We start from the raw sequence: 18,075 nt of genomic DNA, 5'->3' as shown, positions 1-18,075 counted from the left end.
GCTCAACTCCTCTGAGGGCTTCTGGTCAACGCGCATGCGGAGTGTCATTTCCCCCCCCTTCACTCCCCCCTCCCGTTCTCCTTAGTGCGTCTCGGTTGTGCCACCATTTTGTGCTGCAATTGCGGCTTTTTGCTGTTGTTTTTCTCCTGCCTTGCTCCGTGTGTGCGAGTCGAAACAACGGCCCTATGGCGGAGAGTCACTCGGCTGCTGGGCAGGGGGAATCTCCGTCCTTGGGCGGCTCTGGAGTTTCCAGTTCGGAGCCTGAAAACCGGCGGCGCCTGAGCGAGCTACGCGTGATAGATTTGCGGGCTGAGCTCAAGCGCCGCAATTTAGACAGCGGCGGAAACAAGAGCGTCCTCATGGAGCGGCTCAGGAGGGTGAGCGGCGAAGCGCCGGGGCTGTCTGAGGGGAGGTGTAGCCGGCACCTGCGCGGCCCAAGCCCCCCCGGGCAGTGCTGAGGAAAATGGCGCCAAACGGCCGTCAGAGCGGAGGGAACGGTGCTCCGGGGAGCCGCGGGCCTGCGCCGGCTTCGGGGGCTGGCTTCACGAAGCTTTCCAGGCCCTGTGCGAGCGTTCCGTGCGTGGTGAGCGCGGTGCCGGACTCGTCCGTGCCAGGCTCAGCCCTGAGGCAGCCGGGCTCACGGAGTGGCGGTGGGGCTGTGTTAGTGCGACTCTGGCGTTGCCCCTGTCCGCAGCGAGCCCCCTTCTGATGTCCGAGCAGTGCACAGCGTCGTCAGTCTGCCCTGCAGCTCGGCCTAAACGTTTGAAACGTCATGCATCACTGGGCTTTCCACCGTGCATTGAGCTCCTGGATTTACAGTGCTGTGCGCTGTCCTCTAAGGCTTTTTGCTGCGTACTCGTTTTCTTTTCTTTCCTTCCCCCACCTCCCTGGGCTGATAGCCTGTACGCTGTATCCCCGTAACAATGTTTGGTATGTTGGTAGCATGCAGGCAGCCCTCTTTGAACTGGTGCTTGTTGTTTCCTGCAGAGAGGATCTTGCACTGTCAGGCAGCATTTGGTCTCTGCACTGTTGCAGACTTTTTTGTTTGGCCCAGGTTATGCTGCTGACTACTTTACACTAACAAGTCACTGTTTTCTGTGTGCCTGTTGCTATGATTTGGTACTCCAAATTGTTGCTATCTAATTCAAGGTGGTAGAATCATGTCTTCTGCCTCTGGTGTCTGGGGCTGAAACTCGTCAGAAACGCAGAGGGAATTTTTGTATCTGTCTTGATATCTATCTCTATTTTTTCCCTTAATAGGCTATTGAAGAGGAAGGGGGAAATCCTGATGAAATTCCAGTAGTTTCAGAAAATATGAAGAAAACTCCAAAAAGAAGCAGCAAAGGTACAGGGCAATTAGAGAGGATCTCCATCCCCACGCTCCCCTTGAGTTTTTCTAGCAACTTTTACTCATGAAATGGAACCTTGCTAATGTGTTGTTTTTTTTCCCCACTTGAACTCTGCTTCTCCTTTTGGCAAAGTGCTTGATTTAATTTTGGCACTGCTGCTGACTCTTCTGCAGTTCTAAAGCTATACCTAATGTTACTTGCCTGAGCCAGATTTGGGTTATACTGTTTTTCTGGAAGAAATTAAGCACAGTTGAGTCTCCTGTTCCTTGGTTCTCAGCATTAATGCTGTATCTTACAGGTGCTCCCTCCCCACATTTGCACTCAGGTTTCTAGAGATGCTGTGGTAATGGTATCAAACTTGTTGTTTATTCACGGAACTTCGTGTAATTTAATAAGGCAGAAGGATTTACTGGTTTTGGTCTCAGAGTTCCCTGAAATTTTTAATGCTGAAGCAGTGCCAATGTTGTTAAAAATAGGCAATCAGGTTTTCAAGTTCCTCTGCGTTTGCTGTTATGGTGCTGTGCTTATGTTTCATAGCTGAGCAGTCTCATTTCCCCCCCCTAGAAGATCAGTTTTTAATGAACATCTGAAATTGGATGTGTTTTTCAGGCTTTCTCTCTGCCTGTTTTTCCTCATGGTGAAGCATAATCTTAGATAACTTTTCTCTAATCTGCTAATTTTCTGACATTAATTAGCACATTAGATCTTCTAAGCAAATAATGTTGAAGCTTTTCTGTTAGAGCTGGAAAGAACAGTGAAGGATTGTAATTACTCATTTTAATTTACCCAAAATGTAAATCAATGAGCTGAAACTCAGATGTTTTACCACCTAACTTGTTTGGCTCGGTGCTTTGGGGTGGGTTTTTTGTCATTGCATGCAGTTTGGAGTGATACTACATTTGCCTGCAAACTGAATTGTGGAATTTTAACTGGAAAGAGAGCCTGGCACAGCTGTGGGGTAAAAGCAGAGATCTTTGGTCATTGTGTTCGTTTTTGAGTCTCAGAAAAATACCTCACGTATGTTATAGCACTTCATGGTTAGGATAAAAGTAGATGAGATGTTCCTCTTGGCTCTGAAATCCCTTTCTCCATTTTATTGTGGTGTGCCTGTAGTTTTTGAGGGAAATAATGTTCATGAAAGATAAACCAACTAAGCTCTGAGTTTGAGGAGTACTGAAACTGGTGTCCTATTGTCTGTCCTGTCACTTCTGATGCTTTGTCCCGCTGGTAAATTGAGCACTGCAGTGGTGCTTACACCTAGAGTGTTGGGGCTTTTTGTTGTTTGGCTGGTTGCTTTTCCTTTCTTTTTTTCCTTCTGGTAAATGTCTGTAAAGAAATGAAAGGTTGAGATGATAAATTCTTGCAGTCTCAGCTGAGGCAAATGTTCTGGGGAGCGCTGCTTGATCTCAGACTGTGGCATGTGTGTCACTCGCTGAGCTGGGATGATGTATGAACACTCAGTTGTATAAAACAAGGAAAATGCAGATAACTGAATGGAATACCAACCCTGATGAGAAAAAACAAAACAAACTTGAAGGCTATATATTACTACCTTTTCATTCTAACAATCATAATGTTGCTAGGACGTAGAGCAGATGAAGAGGGAGTAGAAGATAATGGCCTGGAAGAGGATTCGGGAGACGGACAGGTACGTGAGGCTGTGTTTGAAGCAAAGTAGTGATAGCATTGCTTTCAAGTCAAAAAATGACCATTATGTGTGCTTTTCTTCTTTTTACAGGAGGATATTGAAGCAAGTTTGGATAACTTGCAGGATATTGACATGATGGATATTAGTGTGTTAGATGAAGCTGAAATAGATAATGGCAATGCGGTAGATTGTGGAGAGGACTACAGTGCTGATAATATTCTTGACTCACTGTCTGATAGTAAAGAAAATGCTGATGCAGAAGTGAAAGAACACCCAGATCAGCCTGCAGAATATGCTGTAGGTAACTTGGAGGCATCCCCACAGTTCTCAGAAATTAAAGAAGAATCAACAGAAATACCAATAGTGATGGTATGCATCTCTGATGTATGTGGAATCAGGTTCTTTTTTCCCTTCTATTTGATTTTTTTTTTCCTCTTAATTCAATATTAGAACAGTAACTAAAGGGTATTTGAAACAATGTAGGGCTCTACTGGTTCTCATGGTCATTGTTTTTACTTCTACATGTTTGTGGGAATACTATTCTTGATTTTTAAGGTGCTTAAAACATTGTTTGTACACACATGCTGTATGTACTTAGAGTAATCCAGTAGCATTCCTTTTAATCATGCTTTGAACTTTTTGCTTCACCTTGTGTTTACATTCCCATTTTCATATCTTCCCTGTATTTAGGAAGACATATGAGGCATACAGATGCTGTATTCATTACTCATTACAATGCATCACTTCATTTCAGCTGAACAGCAGCATTCTGGGAAATAGATTCTGGATTATTTTTCTGCTAATGTAGGGCCTTGAAGTTACTCAGTTATTGAAACTATCTTTATGCTGGCTTTTTGTATTCATCTGGCTGTTGCATTGCTTATATGTCATGGGCCATGTGGGCTAGAAGATAGCTTCTTTTTTTTTTTAACCCCTAAAGTCAAGTGTTACCACCTGAAATGTACAACAAAGCATTGGAAGGAAGTTATTTCTGCCCCATCTAATAGGCAAGTATAGCTCTTTGTTGTTGTGTGCACATTGTCATCAGTGTGTATTACAAGATCCTGAAGTTGGGTGGTTCCCCTCCACCTCAAATCTGAAAGCTGCAGAAAGCTCCTGTCCCCAAGCATATCCCTGCCTCACACAGGTCAAACAGAAATGCCCAGAAAGTTTTTTCACTGTCTAAGCTACAGGAAACCAGGGCAGCTGTGGTCATCTTTTGTCACTAAAGAAAATAGTGAGCATGTCCCATGGACATTTTGACTCTTCTTGCTTTTGTAAATGAGAGAAAGTTTGCTGTTGGAATATTCATCCTTAAAAGATTATTTTGAGGGGTAATGGGGAAGCTTTCTTGGTGGGGATCATGAAGAGGTCATTGGTCATTTTTACTCTCATTGGTTGGTTTGGTTGCTAGAGGTATTTGTTTAATGTCAGTTGTCAGTGAAAATAAGTCTTTGGTTTCTCATTCAGGTTTCATTCACAGTACCATTCGTTTGCAGATAAAATGTCTTCTCTTTTTCTAGGTAGAGATTGAAGATGTTGGAAACAGTTTAGATGCTTCTTCATCTGATTTAACTGCAATAAAGGTAAATGGTAACCAATTTTTCTTTAAAAGTCAAGAAATCACATTCTTTGCCTTAAACTGTGTGCTGAAGCAGTCTATGTTCAAGGAGTGCACAGTAGGTGTGTTCTTACTCTGCAAAGTACAAGACCTGATAGCTTTCTGATTTCATCATAGGGGCAAAGATCTCTATTAGGTCATGTATATATGATGTGTGTGTCTCGGAATGGTAGGACGTGGAAAGGACCTCTGCTATGGAACACCTCTGCTGTGAGGATAGGCTGAGGCAGCTGGGATTGTTCAACCTAGAGAAGGTCCAGGGGGACCTTAGAGCTGCCTTCCAATACCTGAAGGGATTCTACAGGAAGGATGCAGAGAGACTTTTCAGAAGGCTGTCAAGCAATAGGACAAGGGGGAATGGTTTTAAGCTAAGGGAGAGTAGGCTTAGACTGGATCTTAAGAAGATCTTCAGTACAAGGGTGGTGAGACTCTGGAACCTCTGCATGCCTCCTCCCTGTGGGTGTTCAAGGCCAGGTTGGATGAGTCCTTGAGCTGCCAAGTCTAGTTGAGAGGTGGCCCTGCTCATGGCTGGGGGTGTTTGAGTAGATGATCTCTTGAGACTCCTTCCAACCTAAGCCATTCTGTGACCTCTGAAGATCATTTTTTACCTGTTGTACAAACTAACTCATCATGACTTCTTAAGATACAGTGATATTTCTCTTTTTCCTTTTGTGTCATTTTAACTGCAGGAGCTTGAAGAGTTACCTTTGGAGCCAGGTACTGGTTTTTTGGTTTTGTTTTGTTTTCTTTTTTTTCTTTTTATTTTACTGGCTTCCTTTTTGTCTGTTTGATTTCATGTGGAAAAAAAAAATATGTATCAAAAATCAACAAACCCCCCCCAAAAACCCCCCAGAGGCAACCCAAAACCATCCTGGCCATTGAAAGAATTCCATTCTTCATTTAATTATTTTTTCTTTGTGTGTCCCTGGCTTGGTTTTTTGTTTTGGTTTGGTTTTTTTTTTTCAAATGCATTACTGTAGTGTACATTATTATGGTGGACAATCCAGGTCATGCAGGGTCATAGAGATTGGAAACCCAGTCATATCACCAGATCTGTGATTTTAACTGCTCAAACACCTATTGAATGTGATGAAATAGTTCCATGGAACTGTTGCCTACAGTGGAGTTAAGGGCTGAGCCTTAAAGATACAAAGGTTCTGGAAACAGATCTTGTGATATCACACTATACTGTAGCTGTGTGACTAGAAAATACAGGAGCATAGGTAATGGGAGACTTTGGTAGGGACCAGGAAGTAAAAGAGTGGCTGGACTTCAGAAGAAGGAATTCATTATCATCACCACAGGAACTTTCAACAGATACTTTGCAATTTCTGGACTGCAAACACACTCATGCACCGTCAGAAGATGCCTGCTTCTCATGTTGGGACTGTCTGCTAAAAGAAATTCAGAGAAATATGAAATTGAACCCTCAGTGCCTTGATACACTCAGTTAAGCATCTCGGACTCTGGAAGCTAACTAGAGAAGAAACAGAGCTGAACGATTTCCTGAAGAATATGAAGGATGAGCCAGAAGGTTTTTCTGTTAAATCTGTGGGGGCATTTTTCTTCCCTGTTAACATTGTAGGGCTGGTGTGGTAGCTGGTGAGGCGGCAGTTAGCGTAGCACTTTGTAATGCTGTGTACACCTAGGGTTTTCCAATCTCTGTGTAGCTTAGCAGTTCTCTTGGTGTTAGTGTGGCAGCCATGCCAGTTCCACATTTGTGATTGCTGTATTTCCCTGGTGATTAAATCTTGTGCCATTCTATTCCTGTTAAATCCGTAGAAAATGAGAAAATACTCGACATTTTGGGGGAAACTTGTAAATCTGAAGTACTTAACGAAGAGACTTCCGAGGCGGAGCGGCCACACGCCCAGGAAGCCAGTAACGTGGTGCCAGGCAAGAGGCTAGCGGAGGAAGAGGACGCTCTTGCTGCCGCTCAGGTGGAGGAAGATGCTTTAGATATGGACAGCAAATCGGCACAAGCTATGGCAAGGAAGGAAGCAAAGCGTTTAGTTGTAGCAAAAGGGGAGACAAGTGAACAGACAATAGAGGAAGAGAAGCTGGACTCTGACTCTTTAGTGGTAGAGACCCTAAGCGATCAGAGTAGCAAACGCTCCCAAGGCCCGGAAGCCTCTAGTGGGGAAACAGCGGCCAAAGGCGCAGGTCCCGAAGGCAAAGATAGCAAAGAAGATGGCAAGAGAACAGAAGACAAAGCTAATTCTGAGGAATCCCCTGCTACTAAAGAGTCCTCAGCCAGTGAGGGCGGTGATCAGAAAAAGAGGTTTGTTTTTTCTCCGTTATCGCCCAGATGCTATCTGTTTTTCATTGGTCCTTAAGTGATGCAAATAAGGTGTTTCCTTCAATTGGCCACCGAGACTGATGAAATTGTAGCCTATTCCTAAAGAGTCTGTTTTAATTCTCCATGTGCAGATACTTTTTTATATATATTTTTTTTTTGGTTTTTAAAAACACAAAGGGTTTGATTTTTTCTTTCCTTCCTCAACCTTCAAAGGTTGTTTTGTTTCCTTAAATTACTCTTATTTCTGCTCATCTGCAAACCAGAATTGTATGTTTTAATGATCCAAATCCTGTATGTCCTTGTTACTCTTCTATAAAATTTGCCAAGATTGTGTTCATTTCACAACTAATTTGCTGGTAGGTATTCGATTTAAATGCACAACTTAGAGTTTTCTTCTTTTGGGTATGATTGGGTGAATAATGTGTTGTTTTATCTTTAGCCCTGGTGAGGAGGACAGAGATGCAAAGATACTCCCAAAGGATGAGAAAGGTATGTTCCTGTGCCAAAAGAAAAGCATTCCTGATTGCTTTGGGTTGTTTAGGGGTTTTGAGACTGTTTTTGTTGATGTGCAAGTGATTTTTTTTTAAGTGTTTTGGGGTCAAATCTAACCTTTACCTGAGGCAGTTGTAGAAACTACTCATTCAAAGGAGTAAATAGGGTTAAGGGTTGGAAAGGGGCCTCTAAGAGATTGAGCGCAACCCCCCTGCCAAAGCAGGATCATCCAGGGCAGGTCACACAGGAACACATCCAGATGGGGCTTGGAAGTCTTCAAAGAAAGAGATTCCACAACCTCCCTGGGCTGCCTGTTCCTGGGCTCCAGCACCTTCCCAGTAAAAGAATTTTCTCCTGATGTTGAGGTAGAACTTCCTGGGTTGTAGTTTGTGTCCATTGCTCCTTGTCCTATCTATGGACTCCACTGAAAAGAGCCTAGCACCTTTATTTCAATGCCCACACCTCAGATATTCATCAGATCTCCTCTCAGCCTTCTCAAGATTGAACAGCCCCAGGTCTCTCATTCTGTTCATAAAAGAGATGTTCAATAATACTCTGTTCTCTTGACTTATCTTTCTTGCAGTGCTTATCAATAAAGTGCCTTAGTAATTCCCTAAGCATGTGTCTATCTTCACTGCAAGAGTTCTACTGGACTCCTGCTGGCTTTGTGAATGCTGATAGTTACTGAGAAGACTGGGATTTACCTGAGAGAAATCACAGAGTGTCAGATTGCATCGTGTTGGAAGGGACCCTCAAAGGTCATCTTATCCAATCCCCCAGCAGTGAGCAGGGACACTTCCAACTGGATCAGGTTTCTCAGGGCCCCATCAAGTTTGACCTTGAATGTTCGGGTATGAGGCCTCAACCACATCTCTGGGCAAACTTAGTTCACCACCCTTGTAGCAAAGAACTTCCTTATGTCCAACCTAAACCTACATGTTCCAGTTTGAAATGTTTGCCCCTCATCCTAGACCTTCAAACCCTTCTAAAATCACAACAGGTGCTTAAGTCTATAGGTTTATGCTGTGTGGCAATTCTGATGAGGACTTAATTCAGGGTACCCTCAGTGCAGTTGTGTATCCTAGAGTTTCAGTTCATGTAGCTTCTGTAACCTTACTGACTCAGCTTTTTTCTTGAACTCAAGATCTTAAGAATGAACATTTTAATACTTTTTCTGATTAAAAAGTGATTGAAGTGTAGGAAGACCTGCAGATGAAAATTCATTAAGGCTCTTCAAATGCACATCGAATAACAGGAGTTTCAAAGTTCATTTTTGCAGGCTGCAATGTCTGCTTTTAACATCCACTGGAAAAGGCAGAATTAAATTTGTGGAGGGGGAAAAAATGAGGTTGGGGCAATTTCTTTTACACCTTCATTCCTGTGCTACATGGTCTTTGATGCTTGGATTATTTTTGTACCTTAGGCCGTGTGGGTAGTGCTTCTGGCAGAAATCTGTGGGTTAGTGGACTTTCATCCTCTACTAGAGCTACAGACTTAAAGAACCTTTTCAGCAAGTATGGAAAGGTAGGTGATGGTTGTGGAAAGTTAACAAACCATTTCATCAAGGGTGACCTTCAGTTTAGCACTTTTCCTGATGAAGAACTGGGCAGGCTGAGCACTTCGCTTCATGGTGTTCATTTGAAGCTGTAGCGTGGCAGATTTCATTGAGAAGGTTGTTTGAAAGGGGAGGGGAGAATCTCTCTGTAGATAGCTGCAAAAATGAGGCAGCTCTCAGCAGGAGAGCGGTGGGTTGTCATCTGATGTGTCTTATTATACCTCTTGAGTGTCCAGTTATGGAATGCACTGGGTTGGAAGGGACCTCTAAAGGTCATCTAGTCCAACCCCTTGCAGTCAGCAGGGACATCCCCAGCTAGATCAGGTTGCTCAGTGCATCATCAAGCCTGACCTTGAATGTCTCCAGGCATGAGGCCTCCACTGCCTCTCTCTGGGCAACCTGTTACAATGTTCCACCACCCTTGTAGTAAAGACCTTCTAATGTCCAACCTAAATCTACTCTGCTCTAGTTTAAAGCCATTGCCACTCTTCCTATTGCCACAAGCTCTTGGAAACAGTCCCTCCCCTGCCTCCTTCACATACTGGAAGGCCGCTCAAAGGTCTCTCTTCTCTGGGCTGAATAACCCCAACTCTCTCAGCCTGCATTCATAAGAGAGATGCTTCAGCCCTCTGCTTTTATGGCCATCCTCTGGACCCTCTCCAACAGGTCCATGTCCTTCCTGTCTTGATGGCCCCAGAGCTGGACACAATACTCCCAGGTGAGGTCCCACCAAAGCAGAGCAGGAGTAGAGGGACAGAATCTCCTCTCCATCTGCTGGCCGCACTTCGTTTGACGCTGCCCAGACTGATGACATCCTTTGTACACTGATGGAGTCACTTATTGCAGAAGGCCTCCAGACTGGTGAGGCAGGACTTGTCCTTAGTAAAGCCACACAACAAGTTGTTTTGTGGGTTGGTTTTGTCCCCAAAGGTGGTTGGTGCAAAAGTAGTGACAAACGCTCGCAGCCCCGGTGCTCGCTGTTACGGCTTCGTTACGATGTCGACCTCGGAAGAAGCCACTAAGTGTATTAACCATCTCCACAGAACAGAGCTGCATGGCAAAATGATTTCTGTGGAAAAGGTGAGTGTCATGAAAATAAAAAAAGAAGTGCAAGTTTCATGTCTCTTCCTTCCTATAAAAAAAAATGAAATCTTTGGTTTTGCTAAAATTCTAGGCGAAAAATGAACCATCCGGGAAAAAGCCTTCAGACAAAAAGGAAAGTGAAACAAGGAAAGAAAAAGACAGGCACCACTCTGCAGAGTCCAAATCTGAGAAGTAAGGTGGTTTTTAGGTGCTTTTCTGTGTTTAAAGGCTACTCATTTAAAATGCAGCCACATCACAGGTTGCCCAGGGAGGTGGTAGAAGCCCCATCCCAGGATGGATGTGGCTCTGAGCAACCTGATCTAGTGTGAGGTGTCCCTGCCCATGGCAGGGGGGTTGGAACTAGATGATCCTTTAGGTCTCTTCCAACCATGATAATTCTGTGTTTCTATGACCAAAGTGAACACTAACTAATAAGTCTCCATTTGCTGCTTTGTACTGCACCTGAGTTAGCAATAGGACTTGAAAGATTGAAATGGATGCTCTGCAGCAGGCAGTGCTTAATTGGTCCTCTGTGTTCAGCATACATTGTCTTCAGGGTTTGGTATCAAAACTTGTCAGTGATGCCAGGAGATAATCAACTTGAGAGTAATTTTGGAGGGGGTTTGTGTTGAGTATTTTGGGGGTTTGGGGTTGTTGGTTGGTGGGTTTTTTTCTGTGTGGTTGGCTTGATCAGTGGTTATGTAGCACTTTTTGTTAGGGTCTCTATTAAAGCTCAGTTTACTTATAGATCTGGTGGTGTTAAGAAGGAGGAGAAGATGGACAAAAAAGATGATAAGAAATCAGAAAAAGAAGGAAAAGATGAAAAAGAAGGCAAAGGAAAAGATGAACAAAAGTCTGGATCCTCTGATAGATCCAGGGCAAGCAAATCAGGTAACTCTGTCTCTCAGAAATGTTTTTAAGGTTCACCTCCACCCAGCTCTGCAGCCTGTCCAGATCTCAGCCTGGCAGGGTGTCAGCCACCCCTTCAGAAACTGGCCTTAGACCTGACATTGTGTACATTTTTAGGGGTTTCTTTTGGTGTGTTTCTTAGACTGAAGAAAAACTTCTTGCTTTTAACTCTCATCCCTGCCAGAAACCACTACTGTAATTTTGTGTCAGGTTTCATTGCCCCCATCCTCAACTTGGCCAAATCTTGGTAAGCTGCTTGAATAATAAATGTCTTCTTCCAGAGGTTATTTAAAATCTTGATAAAATCCCTGCTTAGCATCTCAGTGGTTTGAAACCTCACAAGAATCTGTGAAAGCTTTGCATGTTATTTATTCCTAGATGCATTTTGTTTTCTAGCCAGTCGAGGAACTGAAAGGACAGTGGTGATGGACAAGTCTAAAGGAGAGCCAGTGATAAGTGTGAAAACTTCTACATCCAAAGAGAGGGTAAGGACCACCTTCTGAGCAGCCTTTGTGTAAAAATAGGTGTCAGATAGCTTTATATGTATATACTTGGGGGGGGTTGTCCTTTTCATAGAACCATAGGATTGTTTTGGTTGGAAAAGACCTCCAAGATCATGGAGTTCAGCCTTCAACCCAGTGCCACCAGGGCCACTAAACCATGCCCCCGTGTGCCATGTCCAAACATTTCTTGGACACCTCCAGGGACGGGGACTCCACCACCTCCCTGGGCAGCCTTTTCCAGCCTCTTCCTGGGCTGCTCTTGCAGCAAATAAATTCTTCCTAATCTCCAACCTAAACCTCCCCTGGCACAATTTCAGGCCATTTCCTCTTATTCTGTCACCTGATCCTAGGGAGATGAGACTGACTCCTACCTCACTGCAACCTCCTTTTGGGGAGTTGTAGAGAGCAATGAGGTCTCTGCCCAGTTTCTTTTCTCCAGCCTGAACAAGCCCAGCTCCCTCAGTTTCTCCTCATGTTGATGTGGAACTTCTTGTGTTCCAGCTTGTACCTGTTGTTCCTTGTCTGTTGCTGGGCATCACCAAAAAGAGCCTGATCCCTTCTTGGCAGACTAAGATCCCCACTCAGCCTTCTCAAGACAGCCCCAGGTTTCTCAGTCTTTCTTTGTAGTAGAGATGTCCAAGTCCCTTCATCATCCTTGTACCTCTCTGTTGGACTTTCTCCAGCAGATCCCTGTCTCTCTTGGACTGGGGAGCCCCCAAACAGGACACGGTATTCCAGGAGTGGTCTCAGCAGGGCAGAGCAGAGGGGCGGAACAACCTCCCTAGGCCTCCTGGACACACCTTTGTGATACACCCCAGGATGCCGCTGGCCCTCTTTGCCTCAGTGCTGCCCCATGGATAACTTGCTGCCCGCTAGGTTGGCATAGGATTTTTCCCAAAGAATGCCCTGTGTTCACAGCTGCTGTTCTCTTTTGCTTGAATTCAGAGTACAAAAAGCCAGGACCGCAAATCAGAGAGCAAAGAGAAGCAGGACATTTTGTCCTTCGACAAGATCAAGGAGCAGCGGGAACGGGAACGCCAGCGGCAGAGGGAGCGGGAGATCAGGGAAACGGAAAGGCGCCGGTGAGTCCTCCCTGTGGCCCTCTAAACCTCAGTGCTTGCTTGGGGTGCCCTGAGCTGGCTGCTGAGGGTGTTGAGTTGCTTGAATGTGTCCAGAGAAGGGCAACAAAGGTGGGGGAGGAGAGGCTGTGAGGAGAGGCTGAGGAGAGGCTGAGGAAGCTGGGGTTGCTTAGCCTGGAGAAGAGGTGGCTCAGAGGAGACCTTATTGATGTCTACAGCTACCTGAAGGGAGGTTGTAGCCAGGTGGGGGTTGGTCTCTTCTCCCAAGCATCCAGCACCAGAACAAGAGGACACAGTCTCAAGCTGTACCAGTGGAGGTTTAGGCTGGATGTTAGGAAGAAGTTCTTCACATCAAGAGAGATTGGCCTTTGGAATGTGCTGCCCAGGGAGGTGGTGGAGTCACCTTCACTGGAGGTGTTTAAGAAGAGCCTGGATGAGGCCCTTGGTGCCATGGTTTAGGTGGTGTTAGGTGATAGATTGGACTGGATGATCTTGAAGGTCTTTTCTAACCGGGCTAATTCTATTCTATTCTGAACATCTCGCTGGCCCTCCAACATCAGTATCTCAGATCAGTTTGATACCAATATATTGATAGAACAGACATAAAGCCAAATGATCACAGGTTTTACTCCTCTGAGCTTCTTCAAGTCAGTGTTTTTGGGGGAGATTCTTGTTGAATAATGACTTTTGGAGGGGCTTTCAGGTCTCTCATTCTCAGTCGGATTTGAGATTTGAATAATACTATTTGAATAACTTTTGGAGGTCTTTCAGTTCTCTCATTCTCAGACTTGAATTTTCATATCTGTTTCCCTGTCAGACTTCTGTCTGAGGGTATGCTATGCTCTTTCAGAGACAGCTTGGAGCAGATGCTGTTAGAGTACCTCAGAGTAGACGCTATTACTTGAGAGTTATTAAGTTGCTTAGAGTACCAAGCTGACCCCCACCTTGTGACTTTGACCCCCAGGCTGTGACTGGGAGTACAAATTGTTACTTCTGCTGAATGTTTACCTTTGCTTCTTTCTTCTGTGTGGACTTTGTGGTTGGTTGCTGTTTTTTTTCCTCTTAAGCTAAGCAGCTGTGGTTTAATGAGAAGGGATCCTCCACCTTGAAGCAGGTGGTCTAAAGAACATGGAAACTTAAAAGCCCAGCACCAACAAACCAGACTTTACTCAAAGCAGAAATAAAGCTTAGACTTAAGGTCATAGAATCACAATTGTGTCATTTGGGAAAGGCCTCTCTAAGAACATCAAATTCAACCCAACACCACCATGTCCATCAAATCCTGTCCCCAGGTGCCATAGCCACACATTTCTTGAACACCTCCAGGGATGGGGACTCCGTCACCTCCCTGGGCAGCCTGTTCCTATCCCTGACCACTCCTGCAGGAAAGCAGCTTTTCCTGATACCCAACCTCACCCTCCCCTTTTGCTTTCCATTAAAAACACTTCTTGTTTCTCAGAGAGAGAGAGAGGCGGGAGCGAGAGCAGCGCCTTCAAGCCATCCACGAGCGGGATGAAAGACAGAGGCTGCAGCGGGAGCGGGAACGGCTGGAATTTCAGAGGCAGCGTCTGGACAGAGAGCGCTTGGAGAGGGAGAGGCTGGAGAGAGAACGAATGCACATAGAGCAGGAGAGGAGGAGAGAGCAGGAGCGCATCCAGCGCGAGAGGGAAGAGCTGCGGCGGCAGCAGGAGCAGCTGCGCTACGAGCAGGAGCGGCGCTCTGCCATGAGGAGGCCTTACGACCCTGACTGCAGGTAGTGAGCACAGGGAGAGCCTCTAGCCACATCCAGTTACAGGCAGCATTCTGTGTCAGCTGAGTGCTCTTGGTGGAGCAGTCACAGGAGCTCACCACTGAAAGGCTCTTTACATGTTGCTCTTAACACTTTAATCGCAGAGCGCATGGGGTTGGAAGGGACCCTCCAAGGTCATCTTGTGCAGCCCTTGCCGCAGGGACACCTCCAACCGCAGACAAAAGTGTGTTTTACTTAAAAATAATTGTTTGGCTGATTGGCTTGAATGAGGTTTGACATGAAGAGAGCAGGAAGGGATGGTTGTGGTGAGATGGGGTGCTGATGGTGACCTCCTTTGCAGGCGAGATGACCCCTACTGGCCCGAGGCCAAGCGGATGGCCATGGACGATCGGTACCACTCCGACTTCGGCCGCCAGGATCGCTTCCACGACTTTGACCACAGGGATCGTGGCCGATACCAAGACCATTGTTTGGACAGGTCAGCAAGGTGGTGTCTCTTCTTCTTACAACCTTTCTGGAAATGAGGTGCTTTGCTGTGGCTTGCTAAGGGCTTGCTCAGTGCCGGAAGAGAAGAGCGAAACAAATTGATCCTTGTGTATTTCTACCTGCCTGCGATCCCCTGTGTCCATTCCTTGTGGACATAACTGAAGGAAGCTGCATGAGGATTATAAGCCAAGTCCTAATATAGTTTGCCACAATGCCACAGGAGATCCTACAGCTTCTCTTGAGATGTGTGAGAAATCTGTTGTGTGAGTCCCTGTTCATTAGCCTAAGATTTTGTTCGTAGGAGTTGCCCTGTTCTCCTTTTTGCAGTGCACTTAACACAGGTTGTTAGTTGCACAGAAGGCAGAAATACTCTTGTGTAGTGCTACTGAGGCTTCTGGTTTGCTGTCAGAGGATCTTTGGCATAAACCATACCACTTTGCCTTTGCTTACAGCTCCTTGCTGATACTAACAGGTTTACTCAGTACTCTCTCTTGTTACCATTGAGTATCAACTGTGCCTCAGGGATGCCTTGCTCACAGTAATCAACATTAATCTGATCTCTTCTGCACTATGAAACAACAGCTCATTTGAATACCTTGCCACTAACCAAACATTAGCATTCAAATTTCCAGCCTAATTAATGAAGCTAATTTTTTGTGTGCACTATTTCTTCCAGACATTGGAATTATGATTTCTGTGTTGATTCAACTGAAACTTTTCCTTTTTGTTCCAGAAGAGACGGTTCAAGAGGAATCCCAGATCGAGATGGGCAGGTGGGTTACACCCAGACAGCTGCTTCAGTTCAAAAGCCAAGCAAAACAACCCCAAAGCAGAAAGAATTTTGTGGATGCTCCTCCAGCTCTTAACTTCAACCCCCCACTGGCTTTAAACTGAGCGGGTGTTCCAGCACAATCTGCTTTTGCAGGCTAAGGGGTGAAGTGTGTTAATGGTTACTAAGTTACCCACTTGCTAGGGTGGTAACCACGGGTCTGGGTTGAGGGGAAACCTCCAAGTGATGGGAGCCTGTACTGATTTTGGCCATTTGCCTTCCAGCATTACCCAGATGAGCGCCACGGAGGGCCTGAACGTCACTCACGGGACAGCTGGAGCGGTTATGGCTCTGACAGAAGAATGAGTGAAGGGAGGGGGATACCCCCACAGACCAGGTCAGTGCACAGCAAACAAGGGCCTGGGGGGGGTTCTTCACCTGTTAGCACTCAGTGAACCTTTGAAGGGTGACAGTGGAAGCAGTGTGACAAGTGTGATAGGTGCAAGGAACCTCCTGGGTTCCACCTTGGCAGGAAGGGGAAACTTCTTTCTCAGGAGGGTGGTGGAGCCCTGGAGCAGGCTGCCTGGAGGGGTTGTGGAGTCTCCTTGTTTGGATGCACTCCTGTGTGACCTGCCCTAGATGAACCTGCTTCGGCAGGGGGGTTGGGCTCTTCTTTTTTCTTTCTCCTCTCTCTCTCTCTCTTCCCCCTGCTCTCATTTTATTCTCTTTTCCCCTCCTTTGCTACTTCCCCTCGCTCTCTCTTTTCCCCTCCTGTTCTACTTCCCCTCGCTCTCTCTTTCCCCCTCCTGTTCTACTTCCCCTCGCTCTCTCTTTTCCCCTCCTGTTCTACTTCCCCTCGCTCTCTTTTCCCCTCCTTTTCTGTGTCTTATTTTAAATTATGTGGTGACAGAAGCAGGCCTGGTCAGTCAGGGCCAGGCCCTGTGATGAATCAAGGAGGGATGTCAGGATAAGAAGCTTGGGCTTGGCAAGCCGACAGAAGCTCTCCTGTTTAGATCGAAGACCCCAGTCTTTGCCTGTCTCAGTTCCAGTAAGAGTCTTGGGCTCTGACAAAACATTTTCTCTCAGAAGCACAGCAGGATTCACTTTCCTGGGCAGTTTTGAATGGGTTTGGTTTTGTTTTCAGGCGGGGAGGCTTCACACAAGTGGGAAACCAGAGCCAGATGATGCAGGGCAGCGGAATCCAGGGAGTGTTTGCGGGGCAGGAGCGGACGAACAGAGGCACCGAAGCTCGCTTCACCCGGCGCTACTGAAGGCACTATGTATAGACATATATCTCTATTTTTTTTAATGCCAGATGACAATGGTGGTGAATTTTATTAACTTAGGGACACCTTGAATTCTTGTGATTACAAAACAAACAAACAAACAAAAACAGAAGAAGTTGCTGCCACATTGTAGCCAAATCCTCCATCAACTTGTCCGGTTTGGGTTTCTTTTCTTTTTGGTAACGTGCTCTTGGTCAAACATCACTTCCCAGTTTTTGTTAGTGAAACATTCCATTTTTTTCAAAAACAATAAAAATCACTTTCCAGGCTACTAACTTAATGTTTCCAGAGTCTGTGGTAATGTGCCTGCCGTGAGAGGCTTAAAAGGCAGTAAAGGCAGCTGGGCCTGGAGCAGGAATGGTGTAAGGAAGTGACGGTGCTGGGCACTGGGGGTGGCCACAGCTGGAGTACTGGCTTCCAATTTGGAGCCCCTCCAAGAAGGACTGTGAGGGGGCTGGAGAATGTCCAGAGAAGGGCAATGAGGCTGGTGAAGGGTCTGGAGAACAGGGCTGGTGAAGAACAGCTGAGGGAACTGGAATTGTTTAGTCTGGACAAGAGGCCAACAGGAGACCTCACCCTCCTGGTGTCCAGTTTGTGCCTGCTGCCCCTTGTCCTATCCCAGGGCACCACTTAGAAGAATCTGGCCCCATCCTCTTGCCCCTCACGTGTTAGCTCTTACTGAGTATCCAGCAGATCCCCTATTATGCTGCTCTTCTCCAGGCTCAACAGCACCAGGTCTGTTCCCATGAGATACTTACCATCGTCATAGCCTCTGCTGGATTCTCTCCAGTATTTTCCTGTCTCTTGAACTGGGGAGCCCAGAACTGGACCCAGTACTGCAGGTATTTTTAGCACTTCACTATAGAGGGTGCTAATGAATGTAAATGTTATGGTGCATGGGTGAACTTTGCAGAGAACAACAGAATAGCAAAGAGTGGGTTGGTATTTACCTAACAACTCTGGAGCAGCAATACTTATCCAGGCCTCCTATTAGGTACAAGTGAGGGTACCCAAGGGTTAGAACTTGCTGTAGATCAAACTGAGCAAAGAACAAGTGAAATGCAGCTGATTTGAAGTGGACTTTGACCCTTTATTACTTCCTGGACAAGCAGAGCTGATGTCCCATCATCAAAACAGAGTCAAACTGCCAACAAACTCTGAGAGAACACTGGTCTGGTTTGCAAGATCCAACCCTCAACAGGACAACAAATGAAGCTGTTGAGTCACATTTTACAGGCAGAGGTTG

At 45.8% G+C, this 18,075-nt stretch overlaps 1 protein-coding gene across 4 annotated transcripts; it reads left to right on the top strand.

Annotated features, from left to right (window-relative positions):
• The first annotated feature begins 18 nt into the window (after positions 1-18).
• LOC104300824 (scaffold attachment factor B1) lies at positions 19-16,936 on the top strand. 4 transcript variants are annotated; one of them, XM_054175194.1, is made up of 19 exons: positions 19-377; positions 1,261-1,345; positions 2,933-2,997; positions 3,088-3,381; positions 4,521-4,583; positions 5,308-5,335; positions 6,401-6,899; positions 7,357-7,406; positions 8,833-8,933; positions 9,895-10,044; positions 10,139-10,239; positions 10,796-10,938; positions 11,353-11,441; positions 12,405-12,541; positions 13,998-14,291; positions 14,629-14,775; positions 15,508-15,547; positions 15,828-15,940; positions 16,688-16,936. In XM_054175194.1, the coding sequence occupies exons 1-19, from the start codon at positions 186-188 to the stop codon at positions 16,812-16,814; spliced, it is 2,718 nt and encodes a 905-aa protein (XP_054031169.1). In that variant the 5' UTR covers positions 19-185; the 3' UTR covers positions 16,815-16,936. The 4 variants fall into 4 exon arrangements, with proteins under 4 accessions (XP_054031169.1, XP_054031172.1, XP_054031170.1 ...); XM_054175197.1 differs by having other exon boundaries at positions 20-377; positions 3,088-3,366; XM_054175195.1 differs by having other exon boundaries at positions 20-377; positions 14,629-14,766.
• Positions 16,937-18,075: the final 1,139 nt, after the last annotated feature.

This window comes from Dryobates pubescens, chromosome 31 (assembly GCF_014839835.1).
Source record: "Dryobates pubescens isolate bDryPub1 chromosome 31, bDryPub1.pri, whole genome shotgun sequence".
In the NCBI taxonomy this organism is placed as follows: Eukaryota; Metazoa; Chordata; class Aves; order Piciformes; family Picidae; genus Dryobates; species Dryobates pubescens.
This window is presented reverse-complemented; position numbering and strand designations above follow the sequence as displayed.

What these genes read in the sequence shown, in the direction of transcription:
- LOC104300824 (XM_054175194.1), top strand. Translation starts at nt 186, where the DNA reads ATGGCGGAGAGTCACTCGGCTGCTGGGCAGGGGGAATCTCCGTCCTTG. An exon ending in GGCGGTGATCAGAAAAAGAG is followed by an intron (nt 6,900 to 7,356) that starts GTTTGTTTTTTC and finishes TTTTATCTTTAG; the next exon opens with CCCTGGTGAGGAGGACAGAG. An exon ending in CCTTACGACCCTGACTGCAG is followed by an intron (nt 14,292 to 14,628) that starts GTAGTGAGCACA and finishes CCTCCTTTGCAG; the next exon opens with GCGAGATGACCCCTACTGGC.